We start from the raw sequence: 19,552 nt of genomic DNA, 5'->3' as shown, positions 1-19,552 counted from the left end.
TATATAATTTTATTTCAAATATTTAATTGACTATGACGTATAAAGGAAAGGATTGTACCTGCTGCTACGCTTGGCGCGTGCTCTGGCATAGTATGCCTCATACGATTTTGGTTTCAGTTCAAGTGCCTTCGTAGCAAATTCCTCAGCCATCCCAAAGTCCTGGAGAACACCCAACACATATCAATAGTCAAGACATAGGAAAATATAGCATTATCGTCAGTATGTCCAGATGTCTAATACTGCTTGGTTTACTTCTGTATTACGATACATGTCTCAAAAGTGAACCTAAAATAAGTCTGCTTCAGTAAATCCCTGAAACATTTTTCAACAATCATTCATGGTGGTCCTCTGCAGACTTACATTCATTTTCCTCCGACATCGGGACAGGTTGAGGAAGAGCGATACTTTGAGTTCCCTGAATGTCTTGAGGTCCTCGCTGAAGCCTTCGCGTGGAAACTTTTTGAGGGCATACTGATAACGCTGCGCTGCCTCCTTCACCTTCCCCTTCTGTTGGACAAACAGAAGGAAATCTGGTTATTCCCCCTTTACAGTGAAATAAAAAGCTAATCTGAAAACCTTCCCAATATGAACCAGAGCTAGACATTAAGATACATTTATCATAACATTCGTTAAAGGTCCCATATCATGCTCATTTTCAGGTTTATACTTGTATTTTTGGTTTCTACAAGAACATGTTTACATGCTTTAAAGGTGCACTATGAGTTCCTGCATGGTTTCAGCGCAATTTCATTTTTGTCTCAAATCGTAGGCATCTCGTAGGGTTGTTCAATAGAATGTATGACAATACAGATATACTAAAACCCCACATGAAGAGTCATGATTAACATATGTATATAATATAAAACTATGGTACATATACTACAGTATGGCTCATAACAGAAAGAAAATAGGATCGATACACAGTCGTTATAATATTAAATGCGTATGTGGTATGATATATTTTTACATTTCACATTTAGAAGATATTTACACAGATTTATTTTTAATTCAATCAATAAAAATGTGAGCTCCAGAGTGCCTGGCCTGTTCTCTGACCTTGTAGTAGCTGTCCCCCTCCTCGATGAGTTTGCTGAGTAAGATGATCATGATGTCGGGTTTGGAGGTGGCCATGGCCCATGTGGCTGGACCTGGGTAACACAGGAAAAGAGAAGATGAAAACAAAAACACAGTGAGAAAGACACACAGCAATAAGCAGAAGAGGAGGAAGGAAGGAGCGACTGGGAGTCACACTACACGCAACATTAATAACAGGGATGAGGACAACAGCCAAAATGGGGAATGGAGGAGAAAAGACAGGCAATCCACTGCAGAGAAAAGATTACAAAAATCTGCTCTGACACCTCGAGAACACTGTGACCTTGCTATGGGACATCAGACCTGGGTCAAATACTATATGCCAATAATAATTATTATTTTTAACCCTGGTGCACCCTAGTGCAGAATGAGCACATTTTGAAGCTGTTGATTAAAACTATTATTTGTAGCAATTATCTGCAAATATGTTTTGGCCCAGGCAAACCCAGAGTAGATGTAGAGCACAAAAAATAAATAAAATAAAAAACTGCTGTCATGTCTTTCTATCAACACACATTTTCTGTCTTGTCAAGAAGTGCAGATGTACAGTCATTCTTCGTACTACTCACTGATTCAGGGATTTGATCAAAAACAGCAGGAGAGCAGGACAACTTGTGTCGTGTATTTAAAACAAAAAGGGGAAAAAAAAGACACTTAATCCCTGCAGACTGTTTGTCCCTTGACTAAAACTGACGTGTCTTTTCTGTATCTGCGCAACAGCAATCCTTGACACATGTACACACACCACAGAGATGAAAAGGTAGGGGATCTTGCACAAGGAGACACAGGGCAGATAACGATAAACATAAGAGGCAAGCAGGAGGGATAGAACGGAGCTCTGCAGGCGTTAGCTGTCCTTTGAGCTGGTGGTGAGGGTAGGAATGCTGCTGACTGGCCTAGCTGACATTGAGGAAACGTCTGGAAGATGAACGATGCACAGCACAGTGGTTTATCACCTCAGTCTGTGGTGGCGGTGGTACAGAGGAATTACAAATACATGCACTTCAGCTAAATCACTAACACGCAAGTGTTACTGAGGGCTTCCGTCATGCATCTGTGGGATGGAAGGTCAACACTTTGATACAACGTCACAGGCTGGAGGCAGGGCATGCTGTCATTAACCACTCGGGTGTTAGCATCTACCTCTAGGCAATCCCGACTGCATCACTGTCAGTGCTAATACCTTTGCGTGTTATTATTTGTCAGTTTGAGAAGGTTTTGGTAGCTAAGCTGGCCTGCCGACACTTAGGACGACACAGACAACACAGAGAGAGGAGATAGAGCTGTCAAAATGCCTGGTGGGGTGAGAAGTCGACAGCCTTGGCTTTACCTCGGGGCCGACTGGGCAGCGTCTGACATCCTGGGGCCGGAGAGAGAGGCGGAGGATGGGGGCAAGAGGAGGGGTATTGGGTGAGGGGGTGGAGAAGGAGGAGGTCATGAGCAAGGGAAGGAGTTTAAGTGGGAGGGCAGAGCGAGGAAGGGGAGGCCAGAATTGCCAGAGAAAACAGATAGAAACATTGTGAAGGTGAAAGAGAGAGAGAGAGGAGATGGTGGTGGAGGAGAAGGAGAAGTGAGAAAAGGAACACAAAAAAAGCAGCAGTGAGAAGCGGAAATAAGTGCCTCAGCAAAAACAAAATGGGGAAAAAAAAAGAAAACAGAGAGATACCGAAAAGAAACATTACAAGCAACCTGTCACTGAGCAACCGCAGAGGACTGGAGAGAGGATGTGATTGAGAGAGAAACAGGGAGACAGCCGGACCGACAAACGGACAGAGAGAGAGAAAAAGCAAAACAACACAGCGGCAACAGTAGTACAATAAAAAGAAACGCACATCAGAGCCAAAAATAGCTGAGGAAAAGCAGCACGATGCGGCAGTGGGGGGGCGGATGACATCTAATAGCAGGAAGTGGTTTAAGCGTCATGGAGACACAAACCTGAATCCATGGCTTATAGCAGTAAAATGCGACAGTGCACTATAATGACCAGCAGGAAGTGTGTACTTAAAAGTGCGTTCTCATCTTTGGAGTCTCCCTTCATGGTCTTTCATGCAGCTCATGCTTGAACTCCAATTAATGACTTTTTCCACCAAAATACAATCTCAAATTGTATCTCATTTCACGGCAAGCAAATAACCTTTTAATATGGCGCTACGGGAGAAAAATGCAGCATTTGGAAGAGGTCCTTTGTGAGCTAAATGGTAGGCTCTTTAGTCTGTCAACCTGCTCTTACCTATCTTGGCTCCTTTCTTGAGCAGGGCGACCACCACCGACGTGTTTCTGCAGCCAACCGCCCTGTCGAGAGGACGCATCCCGCTGTAGTCTACATGCTCTATCATGGCCCCGTGGTCAACCAAGAACTGGACCTGAAGAGACGGAGCAATGTGGTGAGAAAAGCAGGGGAACATTTGAAAGAACAATCATATGTTGTCCATGTGCTGAGTCCAAAAACTATAACCGTGAGTGATATCACTCATCTGTTCCAGACTCCAGTTAGAATATCTACATTACATACCTGCAAACTCAAAAGGTCTGAAAAAGGTGACACCACCACCACAACCATTTAAGTAGCACCTAAATAAGGCACCAAAATCCGCGTTGCTATTCGTTCCGGTGTATCACTGAAGTAACAGTCTTAGTCCCACCCATAAAGTAGGTGTGTTTACAGCCAGCTGAATAACTGCACACATCCGAGAAACATTGTACATGAAATGTTACTATTTTTGTTGATGAATCAGAATTTATCATTTGGATATAAACCTCTTACAGAAGTAGTTTCCCGGAGCCCAAAGGGGCGTCTTTAGGTATATTTAATTTATTATCATAAAAGTCTAAGAAGACTAGCAAGTTTTCACATTTGAGAAGCTGGAGAACGTTTACAAAATGACTTGGATCAATAATCAACTTTCAAAATAGTTGCCGATTACTTCTCTGTTGATCGACTAGTCGATTGGCCAACTAATTGTTTCATTATTTATCAATTTCCATGTGTTGTGTTAAGAATGAGAAGGTGCATTTCAAAGGGCGTATCCTTAGCACAGAGAAACGTTCCCCGTTCAGCAGGTGAATTTGTGTCAAACTCTGCACATAAATCCTTCTGCACAGTAAAGGTCAAACATCAAAGTGAAGCAACAATAAGCCAAAAGCCTTTCTAAGTGGGCGTGCGATACAAAGCCCTTTTAATTCACAGATCTAGACTCTTACCACTTCAGAGTCGCCGTAGAAGGCAGCCAAGTCGAGGGGCGTGCGTCCGTTCTTGTCTGCGTGGTCGGTGGCGGCTCCACTCTCCACCAGGCAGCGGACGACAGGTAGATGGCCTTTCAGACAGGCCCAGCTCAGAGCGGTCAGCCCCTCCTTATCCATCTGAGACAGAGAGGCTCCTGGGAAAAGAAAAGGCAGCAGTGAAACACAGCCAGGCTGAATTCTTTTCATAACTACATGCTTATTTCATTTGGATTGTATTTTTGAAATCAGCTGCTGATTTAATATGGCTGCAATTATTGCAAACATAATTTGAAAACTATATTTATGCTCATTCTTATTAGTGCAGTGGCTGTGATTTTCTTTTTTTCTATTTAGGACTACGGGATTTAGAAGTATGAGAAAAGAAAATCCCTGGTACACCAAATATTCTTATATTCTTAGCTCATCCGTTAGAATTTTAATACATTTACCAGTTTCTATTTGTACTTTGGTTTTCTATTCGTTGTTTTAAATGTGTGCTAAACCCAAGAATTTTACCTTCATAGCAGCTTACCTTGAGTTAGTAAAAACTCAACCGTCCCCAGGTGTCCCTCTGAGGCGGCCATCATTAGAGGAGTACGACCCTGCTTGTCAGCCAAGTTGACATCTGCGCCATGTGTGAGGAGGAGGTCCACGATCTAAAACACCCAAATACAGCAGCACCCATGTCACTATGTAACAGCAACTGGCTTTCGTACTTGCTTTGTGCTTGTGAGTTGGAAAAATTGCAATATTTTTCATGCAATCAAATGGAAATAAAGCAAAAAAACAACAACATAAGTTTCTAGAGCATAACTGCCACATCTTTGCTGCCTTTTGGAGTAAGCTAGGGGAAGCAAAACGTATTCTTGGTGTCCACTTAAACACAAAAGTCAATGCATTCAAATTCTTGAAAGGAAGGGGATCAGGTGGCCACTAACCTGCCAGTGTCCCTGTCGGACGGCGCTGAACAGCGGGACGATGCCTCGTCTGTTAGGCTGGGCAACAGCCGCCCCCTGCTCCAGTAACAGACGACAAACCTCCAGCTTCCCCCGACCAGAGGCTGCTGTCAGAGCTGGACGCACAAACACAAAAAATGATCAGAGATGAGATGGGGAGAAGTTGGGTAAATGTGGTCATCACTTTTTAAGTTAATTTGGTGAACTGATTTACACATCTAGCAGTTAGGAAGCAACATTATCATTTATTTGGCGTCATGTTGCTGTCCACCTAGTGAATGATGAAAGTCAAATATTTCAGCTCTCTTTTTTGTCTCTACCAACTCCTGAAGAAAATATCTGGCTTCATAGCTGCTAAATGCTCCACTAGGTTCACAAGCTAGCTGCTAACTGTGTCTGAGCAGGTATTGTACAGTGTGTTTTTAGAGATTTTCAGCCTTCTGCAGCCAGAAATGACGCTATGAGAGCGGTGTGAATACAGAACAGTAATGCTGTGGCATGGACAAGCTGAAGCTCGTTATGAAGTTCTGTAAAGCCAATGGGAGCTGCCGATTTGCGTGATAATTCTCTGTAGAATCATACATTGATGCATGTTATTATACAATATCAATTATAGCTGATAAAAATCTATGCCCTATGGGAAAACACAGCATTTCTGGGATTCATTTCAAAGTCTTGCTTTAAAGAGAAGTAGAGCAGAGAAGAGAAGAAAGGAAAAGAGCAGAGAGCCCTTTTTGTGAAAGCAAGGACCTTTGAAAAGACATCTTCTCAAATGTAATGATTATAATTGGAATAATTTAAGCAGAGTGGTAGCAGCCCCAGAGGGAATGACCCTGGTTTCAACTATAGCCCTACCAATACTGGAATTTTGACATAGATACTGATGTCAATATTTGGGAGTTTAAAATAAATCAATAAAACGATATATTAGCCTTTTTTTTTTTTAAATCATACACACATAACATGAACAAACATACGTGTTATGGATTCCTTAGATCTGTTTTTTTTTAATTGGGAACAAGATACATACTAAGCGGGACATTATATGGTTGAAAAATAAACTTTTCAGTGCTTTCTGGTGGACAATGTAACGGTGACAATCTCCCTGCATTTGCACTTTGATATACACAGTTCAATGAGTATATCTATGCATACATACTCTCCCTTTGGCTGTGAAACAATAATGTATTTTCAGTTGACCTTTCCAGCAACACTGGGATTAAAACTCATCTTCCTTCTGATCTTTTATAAACAATGAAACTACGGCTGAGTGAGTACAAGTCACTCAGCTGTATAGTAGAATAGGGCTTGCAATGAGGTTTCATTGCTTTAGGATACAATGATACATTGCATTTCTCAAAACCCTGCCACAGGGCAATTGGACTAGTAATTTCTAAGCACCCTGGAGCACACTCATCCCTCCCCCTCCTCAGTGTGAGCCCAGCCCAGTCTGTGCTCCAATGACACCACTGCACTGCCATCAGCATCTGACGCAGCAGCAGCAGCAGCAGCAGCAGCAGGCAGACACACAAGAACAATCTCTCATATCCGCACTGCAGCGCTTTGCCTCGCAGTGCCACACAGAAAAACCCTCCCACAAAACACTCCTTAGATCCTTTAAAAAAAAAAACATTGAATTGTACCGTTTATTTTTCACATTCTGTCCACAGATTTTCACAACTACATGAACCATCAAGCATTCACAGTCATCTGTCTGCGTTTCATTGGTGTAATGTCTGTCTAAAGTAGGTATTCCCACCTGTCTCCCCCCACAGGGAGTCAAAGTTATTGATTTGAGCCCGCTCCACCTCCTCTTCATCTTTCTCTGGCAGGTCCAGCAGGTAGGACACAATCTGATGGGGGACAGGATTCGAGATGACACGGATAAATGTCCAAGTTTACTTTAAAAAGACTCAGATAAACATGTTAGAAACAACAAAGAAAATCATAAAAGTAAAACCACTTGTTATCATGAATCTACTTTCCTTTTATATGTAATCTAATAAGGCTGAATTTTAGATGGCTGACAGTCACCATTAGCAACTACATCGACCACCAGACCTCGGTCAATCAGCTGCTGGAACAAAAGTGGCATTGCCAAAGTAGGATTTACCACATAATGATAAGTTATATATGGTTCCCCTCTCGTTTCATTTTCCCTCTCTACATCTCTCTATTCCCCTAACTTCTTTTCCGTTCCATCATACTCTAGCTCGTTCCCCTTTCTCATATTAAAATTTAGTGGTTTGCGAAGAGCTTTGTTGCATTTTCAAAGTGCTTTCTCTCTCAATTTGTTTGACTATTTCTATGTCTCTTTTGGCACTTTTAACATTTAGTCACAAGTGTGTATGGAAAGATAAATTGCAGTAAAACATTCGACAATAATTCAATATGCAGTGTACAGTATTACTAAGAAAAGTAACCCCACACTTCTCTGCAATGAGCTGAACGTTTTAATGTTATATAGTGTAAAAACAGTTGAAGGAGATGCAGAGACGAGTCTCCTCTCTGTTGCCTTCAGCTCACACACACACTAATCATCATCAACATTTCAGTGCTGTCTGATTCTCCTTACATCCCTTTTTTTCTTCCTGTGAACACGGCATTTTTGCGGCTGCTCTGGTGAAAAACGGCTGACATACTGCAATGTAAGCTTAAATGAGAAATCATAAGTTATGACTTAATTCATTACTGAACAACCTTGGAGTGATTGTGGTGCACAAAACCACAGAATGTCTTAATAATAATAATAATATAGTTTTTTATGTTTTTTTTCCCTCTGCAGCTTCACAACTGAGCAAAATCTACCTCCACAAATCTAGTACTTTAAAAAAGAAGAACTCTGACAAAGTAAAATTGTCACTATTAGTATTAGGAGTTAAAGACACTGGAGAGCATGATAACTAAAACCATTACACCGCCTACACCCCCATCAGCCCCCTCCCCCTGCTGTACCTCTGTGTATCCCATACTGGCTGCAGCGATGAGGGCCTGCTGCACTGCGTGGTTCTTGGTGAAGACCTGTTGGCTTTGTGGCGACTGCTGCTGCTGCTGTTGTTGCCACATGCCCCAGTCACACTGGATGAGGAACTTCACCACCTCCATGTGGCCCCTCAGGGCTGCGTGAACCAGAGCGCACTGGCTGTTCTTATCCAGGTGGTCCACCTGTTGACGTGACGTGGAGTTGATCAGGAAAACAAATTCCAAGGAAGATCACAAAAGGGGCTACAATTGATCTCCCGTTATCAGGACATGGAAGTGATCTATTACAAAATACATTACAGAGAAAAGTCACACCCTTCACACACCTTCGCTCTCCTGCGACAAAGCGCAGTCACAATGGCCATGTGGCCCCCAGCGGCAGCGTAGCCCAACGGCGTGAGGCCGCTTTCAGACTGAGCGTCGACAGAGGCGCCGTACTCAAGCAGCAGAGCCACCATGTCCATGTAGCCCAGGTGGGAGTGGACACACAGGACGGGGGCGTTGTTCAGCACCTCCGTACGGTAGTTCACATTGGCACCGCCCAGCATAAGCAGCCGGCTCACCTGGACAGAAAAAAAAAAATATTTTTAAATGTGGAACTACAAAATTGACACAGTTGGTATGGATTTCAATTTTCAAATCATCTCTATCCAGAAAGAGGACGTTTTCTGTGAAGCATATTTCGAGAAGTTGTCTTGATTTGGTACCCAGAAAATGTTGAAATATTCTTAAAGTATGACTCCTCTCTACTATGTTAGCGCCTGTACCTTGATGTTGGGAGTGTAGAGGTTTCGGAGTGAAGAAAGTGCAGCTGAAAGGCCCTCTGTGCTGTAGGATACCCACATGCCTTGCAAGATGGATGAGGAAACCCCGACTTTCTTGCTGAGACCCTTGAAGAGAGAAATAGAGTGTAAATATTCATTACTTTGGAGCCAGACCACAGCTGTGCGGGAGCGTGTGCGTGTGTGTATAGATGTGTGAGGAGACAAGTAATTGTATACCTTGAAGATATGTGCTTTGAGGATGTGATGGCCCAGCTCAATAGTCTGCTGCCTGTTCAGCTTGTTCTCCTGCCGAGAGAACCAGAAGGCCAGCAGGGTGTGACCGCTCCTGCAGAGAGGACGAACACAGAATCCTTCAATACTTGAGACTGACTCATCAGCTCATTATGTTGTGTTGTCACCTGCGCAGTTGGTGCAATCGGTTTTCATTATAATACAGGAAATAAAATGTTCCGACACTTCCTCTGCTAGATAAACATAATGTCCCTGCGACTAAATGACTAATAAGCCATGGCCGTAAAAGTACATTTTAGCATATTACACAAGATACAGCAGCAAGTGGCAGTCAGAAGAATCATTTATTGTCACATCTTTTGGTGAAACGGTGACAAATAGTAACTTTTGAATTGGGTTAGGTACCCCGTAATTTAATTCCTTATATTATAACATCAATATATTTCATAATGAATGCTAAAAACTTTCTTTTTCATAAATTCCTCAACCTCCTCCTATTATAAAACCTGCAGCAAGCAGGGAATTGGGGTGCAAAAACTTCCTTTTTCTAAAACATGATGGTTTTAATGTCTTTTTTTATCGTCTCACCCCGACATCCTGTTTACAGCCGGGAAAATGCGGTTTCCTTAAAGGGCAACTACTATAACATAGCATTTTCAGGATAAAACTTGCATTCTGTGTTTGTACTAGAACATGTTTACATGCTTTAATGTAAAAAAAAAAAAACTCATACTGCCCATGGCTGCTGCACATGTATTCACCCTCTGTATGAGATGCTCTGTAGGAGAGCCTGTCTCTTTCCTCCCGAAAAGACCAGTCTGCTCTGATTGGCCAGAGTTTCCTGGAATCTCTGGTGCGCTCCAGTTTTGTTTCACTAGCTAGTAGTGGTGTGCGATACTGCAATAATTGGTATCGATCCAATATCAATTAAATACAGGGCCAATATCGCTATGACAGGAGCGGCGCTAGAAAGCAGCAGCACTTACACAGACACAGAAACCGCAGCAGTGCATGCTGGAGAGAAAATGAAACTAAAGTATGGATCTACGGTAATTACACTGGTATTGATGAATATCAAATCCAACGTTGGTATCGATATTATCGATATTTGAATCGATCTGCACACCACTACTAGCTAGTTGAAGCTGGAGCTACTGCAACGGAGTATATAGCAGGACTTTTTACCGATAAAAATCACCAATAAAGGCTTCTAAACCAAATAATGTCCCCTGTACTTAATAGTTAGCAGCATGCTAACGTTAGATTGTAGTGGAACGAAGCAGCACTTTCTACCGTCAAAAATTGCAGATAACGCGACCCAGAATTGGGGAGAATTGACAACATTGGCAGCCCAGATGACATTGTTTACCGCCGTTAGTTATGTAGCTACTATAGTTAGCAGTGGACACTAATAGAATATAGCAGCACTTTCTACAGTCAAAAATCGCAGATAAAGGATTTTAAAACAAATACTAATAAACAAAACATATTTCAGGAGTAATGTGACTCGGAATTGGTGAGAATTTAACAACACTGGCAGCCAAAATGCCATATTTGACCAATCAAATAGCAGATAACCAATCATAGAAGGCCGGCTTAGAGTTTCGTAACACTTAGCAGAGAGTAGAAAAAACAGTTGAAAACCTGAACCTTTTAGCTCACAGGGATTTCTCTAAAATACGTTTACCTCATTATTTGAACATCCAACATTATAACATTGTAGATATGACAGAAAACACGGAAAAGCATAATATGTCCACTTGGAGACCATAGCAGACTGAGCATAAACCTTCTTTCTAAACATTCAGCATGATCACAGATCCAATCCACAGGTGTCTCCTGCCCGTCCTCACCTGGGATCGCAGAGGAACTTCGTCTTTTCTCCTTCTTCTCTCCAGATCAGCCACTCCCTGAAGGACGGGTGAACAAACATCCTGGTACCGTCCCTCCTCTTCACCAGGAAGACTGACAGGTTGTCTACACGTTGTTGGAAATCCTCCCAGTCCAGCGTGCCCTGCAGCCACAGACATTGTTTTGATTATTTAGACATTTACAAACACAAAATGAATCCAAAACACTGTGCACATTAACCTTCTCACATATTTAATAATACATGTTAGTTTTTCTCAGTGCACAAAAAATAGCAAGCTGAACACTATACTATTGCATCTTTCAATCTGCCAGCAAAAAATAAATGCATTTATTTATTCTTTTCATTCGAATAAAAAACAAAACAAGATGGTCTTTTCTTCATATTGTTAACGTCCGTAAAAACTAGGATAGAATCAAATATTGCTAAATCCTGATTGGTGCACAGAAGCTCGTGACACCACCCTTTTTCAAAGCTAAACACAGCCTACTTCAGAGACGACAAAACAAATACAGAAATGTAACGCACAACAACTAAAAGTATTCTAAGTTTGGCAGGAAATTCATGTGAGTTTGCGTGAGAAAAACATCAGTCATAGTAAGGTGCGGTTTTCAGGGCCTTTAAGTATACCTGGCTATGTTAAATAAACATTTGATAACATGCTATGAAATCTTTATTGACTTACTGCCTCATTTATTTTAGCTCAAGGACAGAGTAAAACCACAGGTTAGCAAGAGAGGATATCACAAGGAAACTAAAATATTCTCACCCTTTTTGTTTTAAATTAAAATGTCACTCTTTTATGTGATTACCAATTTTTTTAAACAACATACAAAACATAAAATTTGCAATATGAACACCCCCCCCATGACCACCCACCTAGACAAAAATAAAGAGAAGATGACACAGTAACTACAATATTCAAGACCATACAACAAAATAATAGCAAAATAGACAATAAACCATAAACCAAATAAACATATGTATAAATGACAACACCATAAGCCCATCATACACGTCTCTCCCCAGCACAAAGCTTCTCAGGAGCCCTCCAGAAAGTTCAGGTACTTTCCCCATTTTGTAGTATAAACATCCAATCTGGCAACCCGTTTATATGACTTCCCCCCCAAACACCACCACCCTAGCCATCTCGCAAGCCCACTCCTGGATTGACGCCACCCCTTCATTTCTCCATAAAATAATCTGTCTGGCTATCATTAAACTAGTCTGGACCTATCTTTTTATGTGCTTATCCAGTTTAGGGTTGACCCATCTCCCAGAACAAATAATCTTGGGCTGAATGGAACCTGGGTCCCTGCAATCCGACATGCGTTATCATGTATGCCGGTCCAAAATTCCTGGCCCTTGGAGTCCAATAAAAGCGATGCATAATCTTGAACTGAATAAGGCGTGCCCTCAAATAGCACGACGTAGTTTAAAATGTTGCTCTTTAGATGTACTTTGGTAGAAGGTTGACTTTAATACTGGATCACCGAGGCCATTTTATAAAACATCAATTCCATTCAAGGCCTTGATATATTAAAAAGGTCTCAAGGTCTGAGGTCTTGTATATTTTAGGATTATTACCTGCAGAGAACCGGCGTTGATGGCCTGATATATCTGCTCATCGGTCAGCGGATGAAGCGAGGCCACGGCCACATTGAGCAGAGGAAGCGCCCGCTCGAACGAGGACTGCGTGGGGAAGCGCATGTTGCACTGCAGCAGGTACACCTCTGCCAGGTTGACTGGAACCACCTGAGGAAGAGAAGAGCGAGTATGAATCATAATGCTGATTTCATTTTGGAGCAGCGCTACAGAAAATGAATAATGCATTGTGTTTGTACAGCGCGTCCTCAACTTCTTCTTCCTCAGAGAGGAAAATGTAAATGCATCAGATGTCATTTTTTTATGGAGTCTGGAAGCACTTCTGAATACACGAAAATAAATTAACCTGAGGGTGTGTGATGAAATATTTCATTGTAAAATGCACACTAAAACAATTCAGCTGCATTATTTATGAAAAAGGAGTTGGGTTCCGACTGTCAAAAAGAAGATTTTATTAAACTACTTTTACACAACGCATGTCAGAGTGCAGGTAAATAAAAAATGGCTTTCGAGCGTTGCCTTTGCAAATCATGAGCACCAAGTTATTTAGTAGCCTAACACTGTCCTCCTCCAAATCACCCACCTCATCTCTTCCCCGTTGCTATGGAGTTTCTATGCTAGAAATTGAGACCTGTTTTTTTAAGCCTGTATATTGATATTTTAGCGTATTATTTTTGACATTTTCGCATTTGGCACCAAAACAATTACGCTGAATTAGCCATCAGGAGATCCTGTTTGCAGTGTACCCAATAGATGTACAGACAACCATCACTGGTTTACTTTTATACTGAAAACAATTAAAACACAATGATTCTCAGACAAGTTCTGCAGTTACAAGGAGCATCTTTTTTTTCTGTGATTTCTAAGCGGATTTAGGGACATTTATTCTTGACGGACATAAGAGATATAATGCTTCTATGTAAGTCACACTGACCATGATGATTCTGCATTGATGCAGTGAGAGGCCTACTGATTGTAGGCAATAATCTATTTTGTCTTGTTGATTTTCCCGTCGCTGCTTTTTTTGTTTTTGCCTTTTGTCTGTTGTCTGCTGTGTTAAGACTCCACTACATTCAGGGAGTGTCTTTTTTTAGGGGCAGATACAATAAAAAGGGGAGTTCATATATATTATCTGACTGCTTAAATTTGTTAATGCGTGTAAGAGTGTAGCAGTATATAATAATATTGAGGTGGTGACGCATCGTGATATCGAATCGATTCGTTGACAGGATAATCCTGATCTAATCGAATCGTGAGACCAGTGAAGATTCACACCCCTACAAATTAGGGGGCCAAACCATAACAACTAACTTCCAGTTGTTTTAAGAACACCAGCATGCACCTGTCCCTTTTAATCTCACACTGTATCTTTGCCTCACTTCTTTCCCTCCACATCCTCCTTTCATCTCTCCCATGACTCCGCAGTGAAAACCTCTGGTTTAGATCATCAGTCTAAGCCAGGGACCCCTTAACTGAAAGAGAGACAGATCATGGACCCCCTACTACATATATTATACAAAAGTTGCATATTAAACTGGGGCTACAATAAAGTGTATTGCGGACTAAAGCCTTTATACATACCTTTTTAGTGAATAGAATACTAAGCTATTAAAATAATAATTGTTGGCATGATTTTATAATAACGTGGCACAGTGAATTCTTAGGATTAACTGTATCTGTGGATGTCTACCTTAGTGACCACCTATATAGGCCAATTTATATTTGCTAATAATATGTTGGATTCATGTTAAGACGTTTTAATTTTTGAAAAATCTTTCAAATCTTTTTTTCCCCAGACCCCCTGCTAAAGATCTCTGGTCTAAGCTAAACCTGTAAAAAAACACTCACAAACTGACTCTGTACCTTATAGCTGGAGCTTTTGAGGACAAGGTAGCCCTTCTCGATGAGGTCAAAGGTGAGCTTGAGGTACAGATAGGAGCCCTGGCTCAGGGCCTTGAGGTGGCCGCTGAGCTTGCCGAAGGTGGTGTTGTCCATCTTGCCGTTGAGCGAGATGTTGTTCTGGATCTCCGGGCTGCTGTGGATGCGGTGCAGGATGTAGCCCTGCAGGTCCTGGTCTATGGCGTCATTCTCCTCCAGGCTGTCCAGAGAGATGCGGTGGAACGGCAGCGCGTTGGTGATCTCCTGAACAGTCAGAATCAGGAACTTCGTTATATTGGTGCGGAGACATCTTTATAAATTGCCTACATACTAACAGAAATGAAGTACACAATGCTATGAATAACTAGTCTACATCTATTTCTTCCTCATGAATGAAAGGTAAAGGGAGAGGAGACAAAAAAAAAAAAAAAAAGTGATTTTCATATCCTTTGCATAATAGAGTGAAAATGAAAAGGTCAGAGTCAAAAAGGGGACGAGTTGCATTCAAAACAAATTCAATATAATCAGTTAGTGGCCTCCAGTTGATTCAAAAATAACCCGCTCATAATTAATTAATTTAAAAGCGTCGTAGCTGGCAGTGGTAACAATAATAGAATAATACAATAAAAAGCTAGCTGCTGTTTAAGTCAACCCATGCTGAATTTTAAATAAAGCCTCTTGAATTAGATTAAATATGAAACAGCAGAAGAGCAGATACAAACAGTGGGATTTACAATCCTCTACCTGTAACGTGGTTCTGACTGTGACCACCAGTTTGAGCCAGGGAGGGAACTTGTTGATGGTTTTGGTGAGGAAGGACACGATGGTGTCTCCGTAGTCTGGCTTGTGAAACTCTGCCTCATTCAGACCGTCTATGAGGATTATGAGGTCCTCCTCAGAGTTGATCTTCCTCTCTGAAAAAGAATGAGAGCATTAAAACAAGATACTATTTAGCACATTTTCTGTTCCATCAGCCATTTAATGTTGCCAACTGACTAGTAGCAATATGTTTATTTTTTTATATTTATTAAATGTGATCTTGTATTTATGTATTACCTGCTACCATTGCACCAGCTATATTTATATATTGACAGTTTTCTATTTATTGACTGGTATGTTTTAATCTGATAGAAGATTACTATTCACGGTTTGTAATGTATGCAGCATCATTGTGCCCAAAATCCCCCTAATAAAAAATAAATAAATCTAATTTCCTAGTTTCCAGAGCTTTCAGCCACATTCCATGGTCTTTCTCAGGAGTCGCTTATCTTCTCTTTGATAAAAGTTTTACATTTCGGGGAGAGCCACAAAGTCATATTTCACTTCATAATTTGGTTTTACCTGTGAAGCTGGGTGTGGTTTATTAAGTTAGGAGCTTTAAGAAACATTCAGTTCCAGTGTTGAGATTAAAAAATTTGATGTTGGTTATATTGAGCACATTGTGCACATGATCCCTCTAATATCACGCACCAAGGATTTCGAGTCAAAGAATGAATTGAATACTGAGGCTTGAAGAGGCATGAATTACAAATCGCCAAAAGCACTGTGTATGAATCATAGTCTATGATTTGAATGTTAAGCAAAATACTTATTACACATTCCAGTTTATTATGAAGAACGTGAAGACAAACCGAGCCAACAGAGCAAATAAATGAAGTTTATACCAGCTGTACAAGAGGGAGAATGACTCATGCAGAGCTATAGATTACTGCAGTTTTTGAATTCTTTAGTTAAATGATTAAAAACGATTAAATACAAGGCTTACTTACTAAATATTTTTGCAGGATTTCATACCCCAGAAGAGATAATGTCAGCTTTAAGCCCCAAATAGCGCACATTGCGGTTGAAAAGTCAGCTGATGGAATAAAGTCTACGCTGCATATCCATTGCTTTAAAGTGCTCCTGTTTATTTTATTTTAGTTTTTAGTTTACATTACATCTATTCCGTGGCTGCTCTAATCCCTGTGTTTGGGGGTAAAACCACTATGAATACATTTAGATTTGGGAAATTTAAATCACTTTTAAGTACAATGAATTTGAACAGATGCAACAAGTAACTGAACAGAGTTAACACTATTTTCGACTACAAGTGTATCACCTTTGTAAAGTGCATCCAGGGGTTCTAGGACCCCCCTCCTGAAGGAGGCCAGGGGGTCCTGGACGCAGGAGCGCAGACTCAGGATGCTCTGTAGGTGCGGCTCCCTCAGCATTTGCTCCCTGTAGGCGACGAGGTGCGGCGAGCGGCACAGCAGAGCCGCCACGTTGTGCACAAACTCCGGCACCAAGCAGGTGTAGGCGTTATCTGCCTGGCAGTAGTGGTACGCCACCACCTGGGGGCGACAGAGAGTTGGGAGAAGATTGCAGCCAGGTCAAATATAAAGGTAAACACTTACAGTAAATCTAAACATGAGCAACTTTTGGGTATTGCAAAAACTGAAGATCAGTGTCAAGGAGCATGACACACTTTTAGAAATAACACTGGTTTCTGGGCTCAGTCAGAGCCTAGCGTCTACTACAGCTACAACTCATTTGGGATTGAGTCAACTTCACAGTGGATGATTGCAGTATAATGAAACATAATACTCCTTGTTTCGCTGTATGGTTTTAGCTATTAATAATTCATTGCTTCCGGCTGCCTAGAGAGACAGATTCGGAGTTAGCTCATGCATGCTCATGTGTTCGATGACTGTGGTACAAAGGAGTCAAGCGTTAAACTGTCAGATTTCACAGTCATGTACTGGAAACATGTTCATGATTAAATGAATGAATAAAAAGTCTTTGCATGGACATGTAGTGGCGTTAGAGGATAGTGGAGGGCAGGTTTCTCGGAGGTTAGTCAACAAAACAACAGAAGCAGCTGTGACCAAGTGCTCCCGGGGACAGAGATCACAAAGAGTTTGAATTTTCAGAGGCGGTGGCAGCGATCAGAGGGGCAGTGAAGAAAAAGGGATGAAATAAAAAAAAATAAAAAAAGATTAATCAAAATGAAATGCTAATTTTTTGGTCACAATGGGATAAAGAGCTTTAAAACAAAAGGGGTGAAAAAGGGAGTAAGCTTAATTATTAATGCACAGAGTTAACAAGATCTAATAGCTTGGCTGGGAAATGGCTTTCTGCAGGTATAAATATTTCATAAGGCTCCCTGGCAAAGTTGTTTTTTCTTTTTTAAACACATCTGCATAATGCATCAGGCTGGGACTGGGGATGCAGATGGCTAAGCAGCAGGGGAGGGGGACCGAGGTGCAACAGCAGACAGGAAGAGGAGCCAGAAAAAGAGCCGGATTCACACATCATACAGGTTTACACAGCAGGCAGGTTCAAACAAGTGAATTACTCAAGTAATAGTGTTTGAAAAGAAGATTAAACTTCTCTTTTAAAATGTTTATTTTTTTTTTAAAAAGGGTCCCAATTTATGTCCACCTGTTTTGAAGTCTACCACCTCGAGAGCAAACCCTGTGTGAGTCGATAGCTTGCAGGTGGCATGAAAGAGTCGCATCCGTGCTTGCGTTTTGAAAAGGCATTCAAAAGAGTGAATCATTGGCTTACTACCACCTCTGTTATCACTGATTGAAAAATTAAGATTAAGGAGCTTTTTAAATTATCATTACATGAAAATGAAAATGTTACGCTGAACCATAAACAATATGAAATGTACTATTATACTGCATATGACCATTTTAGAGATCCGGCAATATTTCCTCTTAATAATCATGTATGCAGTTTTAATCTTTGATGAAGAACGGATGAAAGAAAGAATTGACAAAACAGTTGTATGCAAATGATACCCCTGACATAATATGTGGTCATTAAACATACATTTTCTTTTCATTTCATACAGCTGTGAAAGGAAAAGTGGAAATGGAGGTGTATGGAGGTAGAAATGTTCATAAGTGGCTCAGGCTTGTGCACTCATCTTTGTGTAATTTACGGTCATCAATTGAAAGCTTGAAATTGCAAATTAAAATCACTACAAGCACACATGTGTCTAGAGCAAATGGCAGAAAAAATAGATGATCTGCATTTGTAAAAGAGGCCAATGGGAGGAGAAATCAAGAATTATTTAAGTATAAAGGTCCACCAATATTCTTTTGGTAGTATTAGGTGCATTTTGCCTGTAAATCAAGAGACTAAAATGTAAATCTTTGTGTGTACATGGGTGTATCTGGTACCTGAGATGCCAGCCTCCTCATGGCTTCTTCCTGACGTCTCCTCATCTCGGGGGTCCCGGGACAGCTGCCTCCTCCCAGGGTGCCATGCGTGGGCTGGGGCTGAGTGAGAGGGAGCCCCTCTCCATCTGGACACAAGACAACAACACAGTCAGGGACAGCTCTAACACGTGACACATTCATGCCATCTCACTCTCAAAACAAATGATTAAGTGAGACTGTCCAACATTTTATAAAAATACTTAAATTCTACGGTGGAGTTCAAGAAAGAATTTTCCATCTTCACTGATAATTATAAAAGGAAGCAAGGCGTCTTGGAAATCATATGTAGAAATAAGCTGATGCCTACGTTTGGGTGAAGCCTGAGGGCTGTCGGAGGCAATTTGTCTCATGCGGGTGCCGTGGCAGCTGAGCGCCACCAGACGAGAGATGATCGCGGTCTTGCCAAAGCCGATGTTGCCTACTACCGCCACGCCGCGGTTGGTGCTGGCGTTGGGGCTGTTGAGGTGGGCATCGATCTCCTGGAAGAGCCACTCGCGGCCCGTAAAGACAGAGTCCATGGTGATGCTCGGCACCTCAAACAGCAGAGGTTTGAGGGCGATGTCTTGAGGCCGATAGGGTGCAAAACGCACTGGCGGATCAAGAAAATGAAGAATAAAAGTTATAAGCCACGTTAATGTACTAAAATTAATGTTTTACAATCAAGAGTCTCCCCCTTTCCTGCAGTAATGTGTCTAGAGACTGAAATAGGCTTATTTACCA

General features: G+C 41.4%; 1 protein-coding gene across 5 annotated transcripts in view; it reads right to left on the bottom strand.

Moving 5' to 3' along the window:
• Window positions 1-19,552, bottom strand: part of tanc2b (tetratricopeptide repeat, ankyrin repeat and coiled-coil containing 2b) — a 156,840-nt gene that overhangs the window by 4,947 nt on the left and 132,341 nt on the right. For all 5 annotated transcript variants that reach the window (XM_028567225.1, XM_028567227.1, XM_028567228.1 and 2 more), the window contains 19 exons: window positions 19,140-19,421; window positions 18,794-18,918; window positions 16,723-16,954; window positions 15,369-15,538; window positions 14,610-14,888; window positions 12,729-12,896; window positions 11,125-11,285; window positions 9,257-9,365; window positions 9,023-9,145; window positions 8,582-8,818; window positions 8,229-8,438; window positions 7,033-7,126; window positions 5,256-5,389; window positions 4,850-4,973; window positions 4,297-4,472; window positions 3,326-3,458; window positions 1,057-1,148; window positions 361-507; window positions 59-159 (listed from right to left, as the gene is read on the bottom strand). In XM_028567225.1, coding sequence (XP_028423026.1) covers window positions 59-159; window positions 361-507; window positions 1,057-1,148; window positions 3,326-3,458; window positions 4,297-4,472; window positions 4,850-4,973; window positions 5,256-5,389; window positions 7,033-7,126; window positions 8,229-8,438; window positions 8,582-8,818; window positions 9,023-9,145; window positions 9,257-9,365; window positions 11,125-11,285; window positions 12,729-12,896; window positions 14,610-14,888; window positions 15,369-15,538; window positions 16,723-16,954; window positions 18,794-18,918; window positions 19,140-19,421 — 3,097 coding nt within the window. The remainder of the gene's footprint in view (window positions 1-58; window positions 160-360; window positions 508-1,056; window positions 1,149-3,325; window positions 3,459-4,296; window positions 4,473-4,849; window positions 4,974-5,255; window positions 5,390-7,032; window positions 7,127-8,228; window positions 8,439-8,581; window positions 8,819-9,022; window positions 9,146-9,256; window positions 9,366-11,124; window positions 11,286-12,728; window positions 12,897-14,609; window positions 14,889-15,368; window positions 15,539-16,722; window positions 16,955-18,793; window positions 18,919-19,139; window positions 19,422-19,552) is intronic.

Source organism: Perca flavescens, chromosome 21 (genome assembly GCF_004354835.1).
Source record: "Perca flavescens isolate YP-PL-M2 chromosome 21, PFLA_1.0, whole genome shotgun sequence".
In the NCBI taxonomy this organism is placed as follows: Eukaryota; Metazoa; Chordata; class Actinopteri; order Perciformes; family Percidae; genus Perca; species Perca flavescens.
Note: the sequence above shows the minus strand (reverse complement) of the source record. Positions and strands in the feature narration are given on the sequence as shown.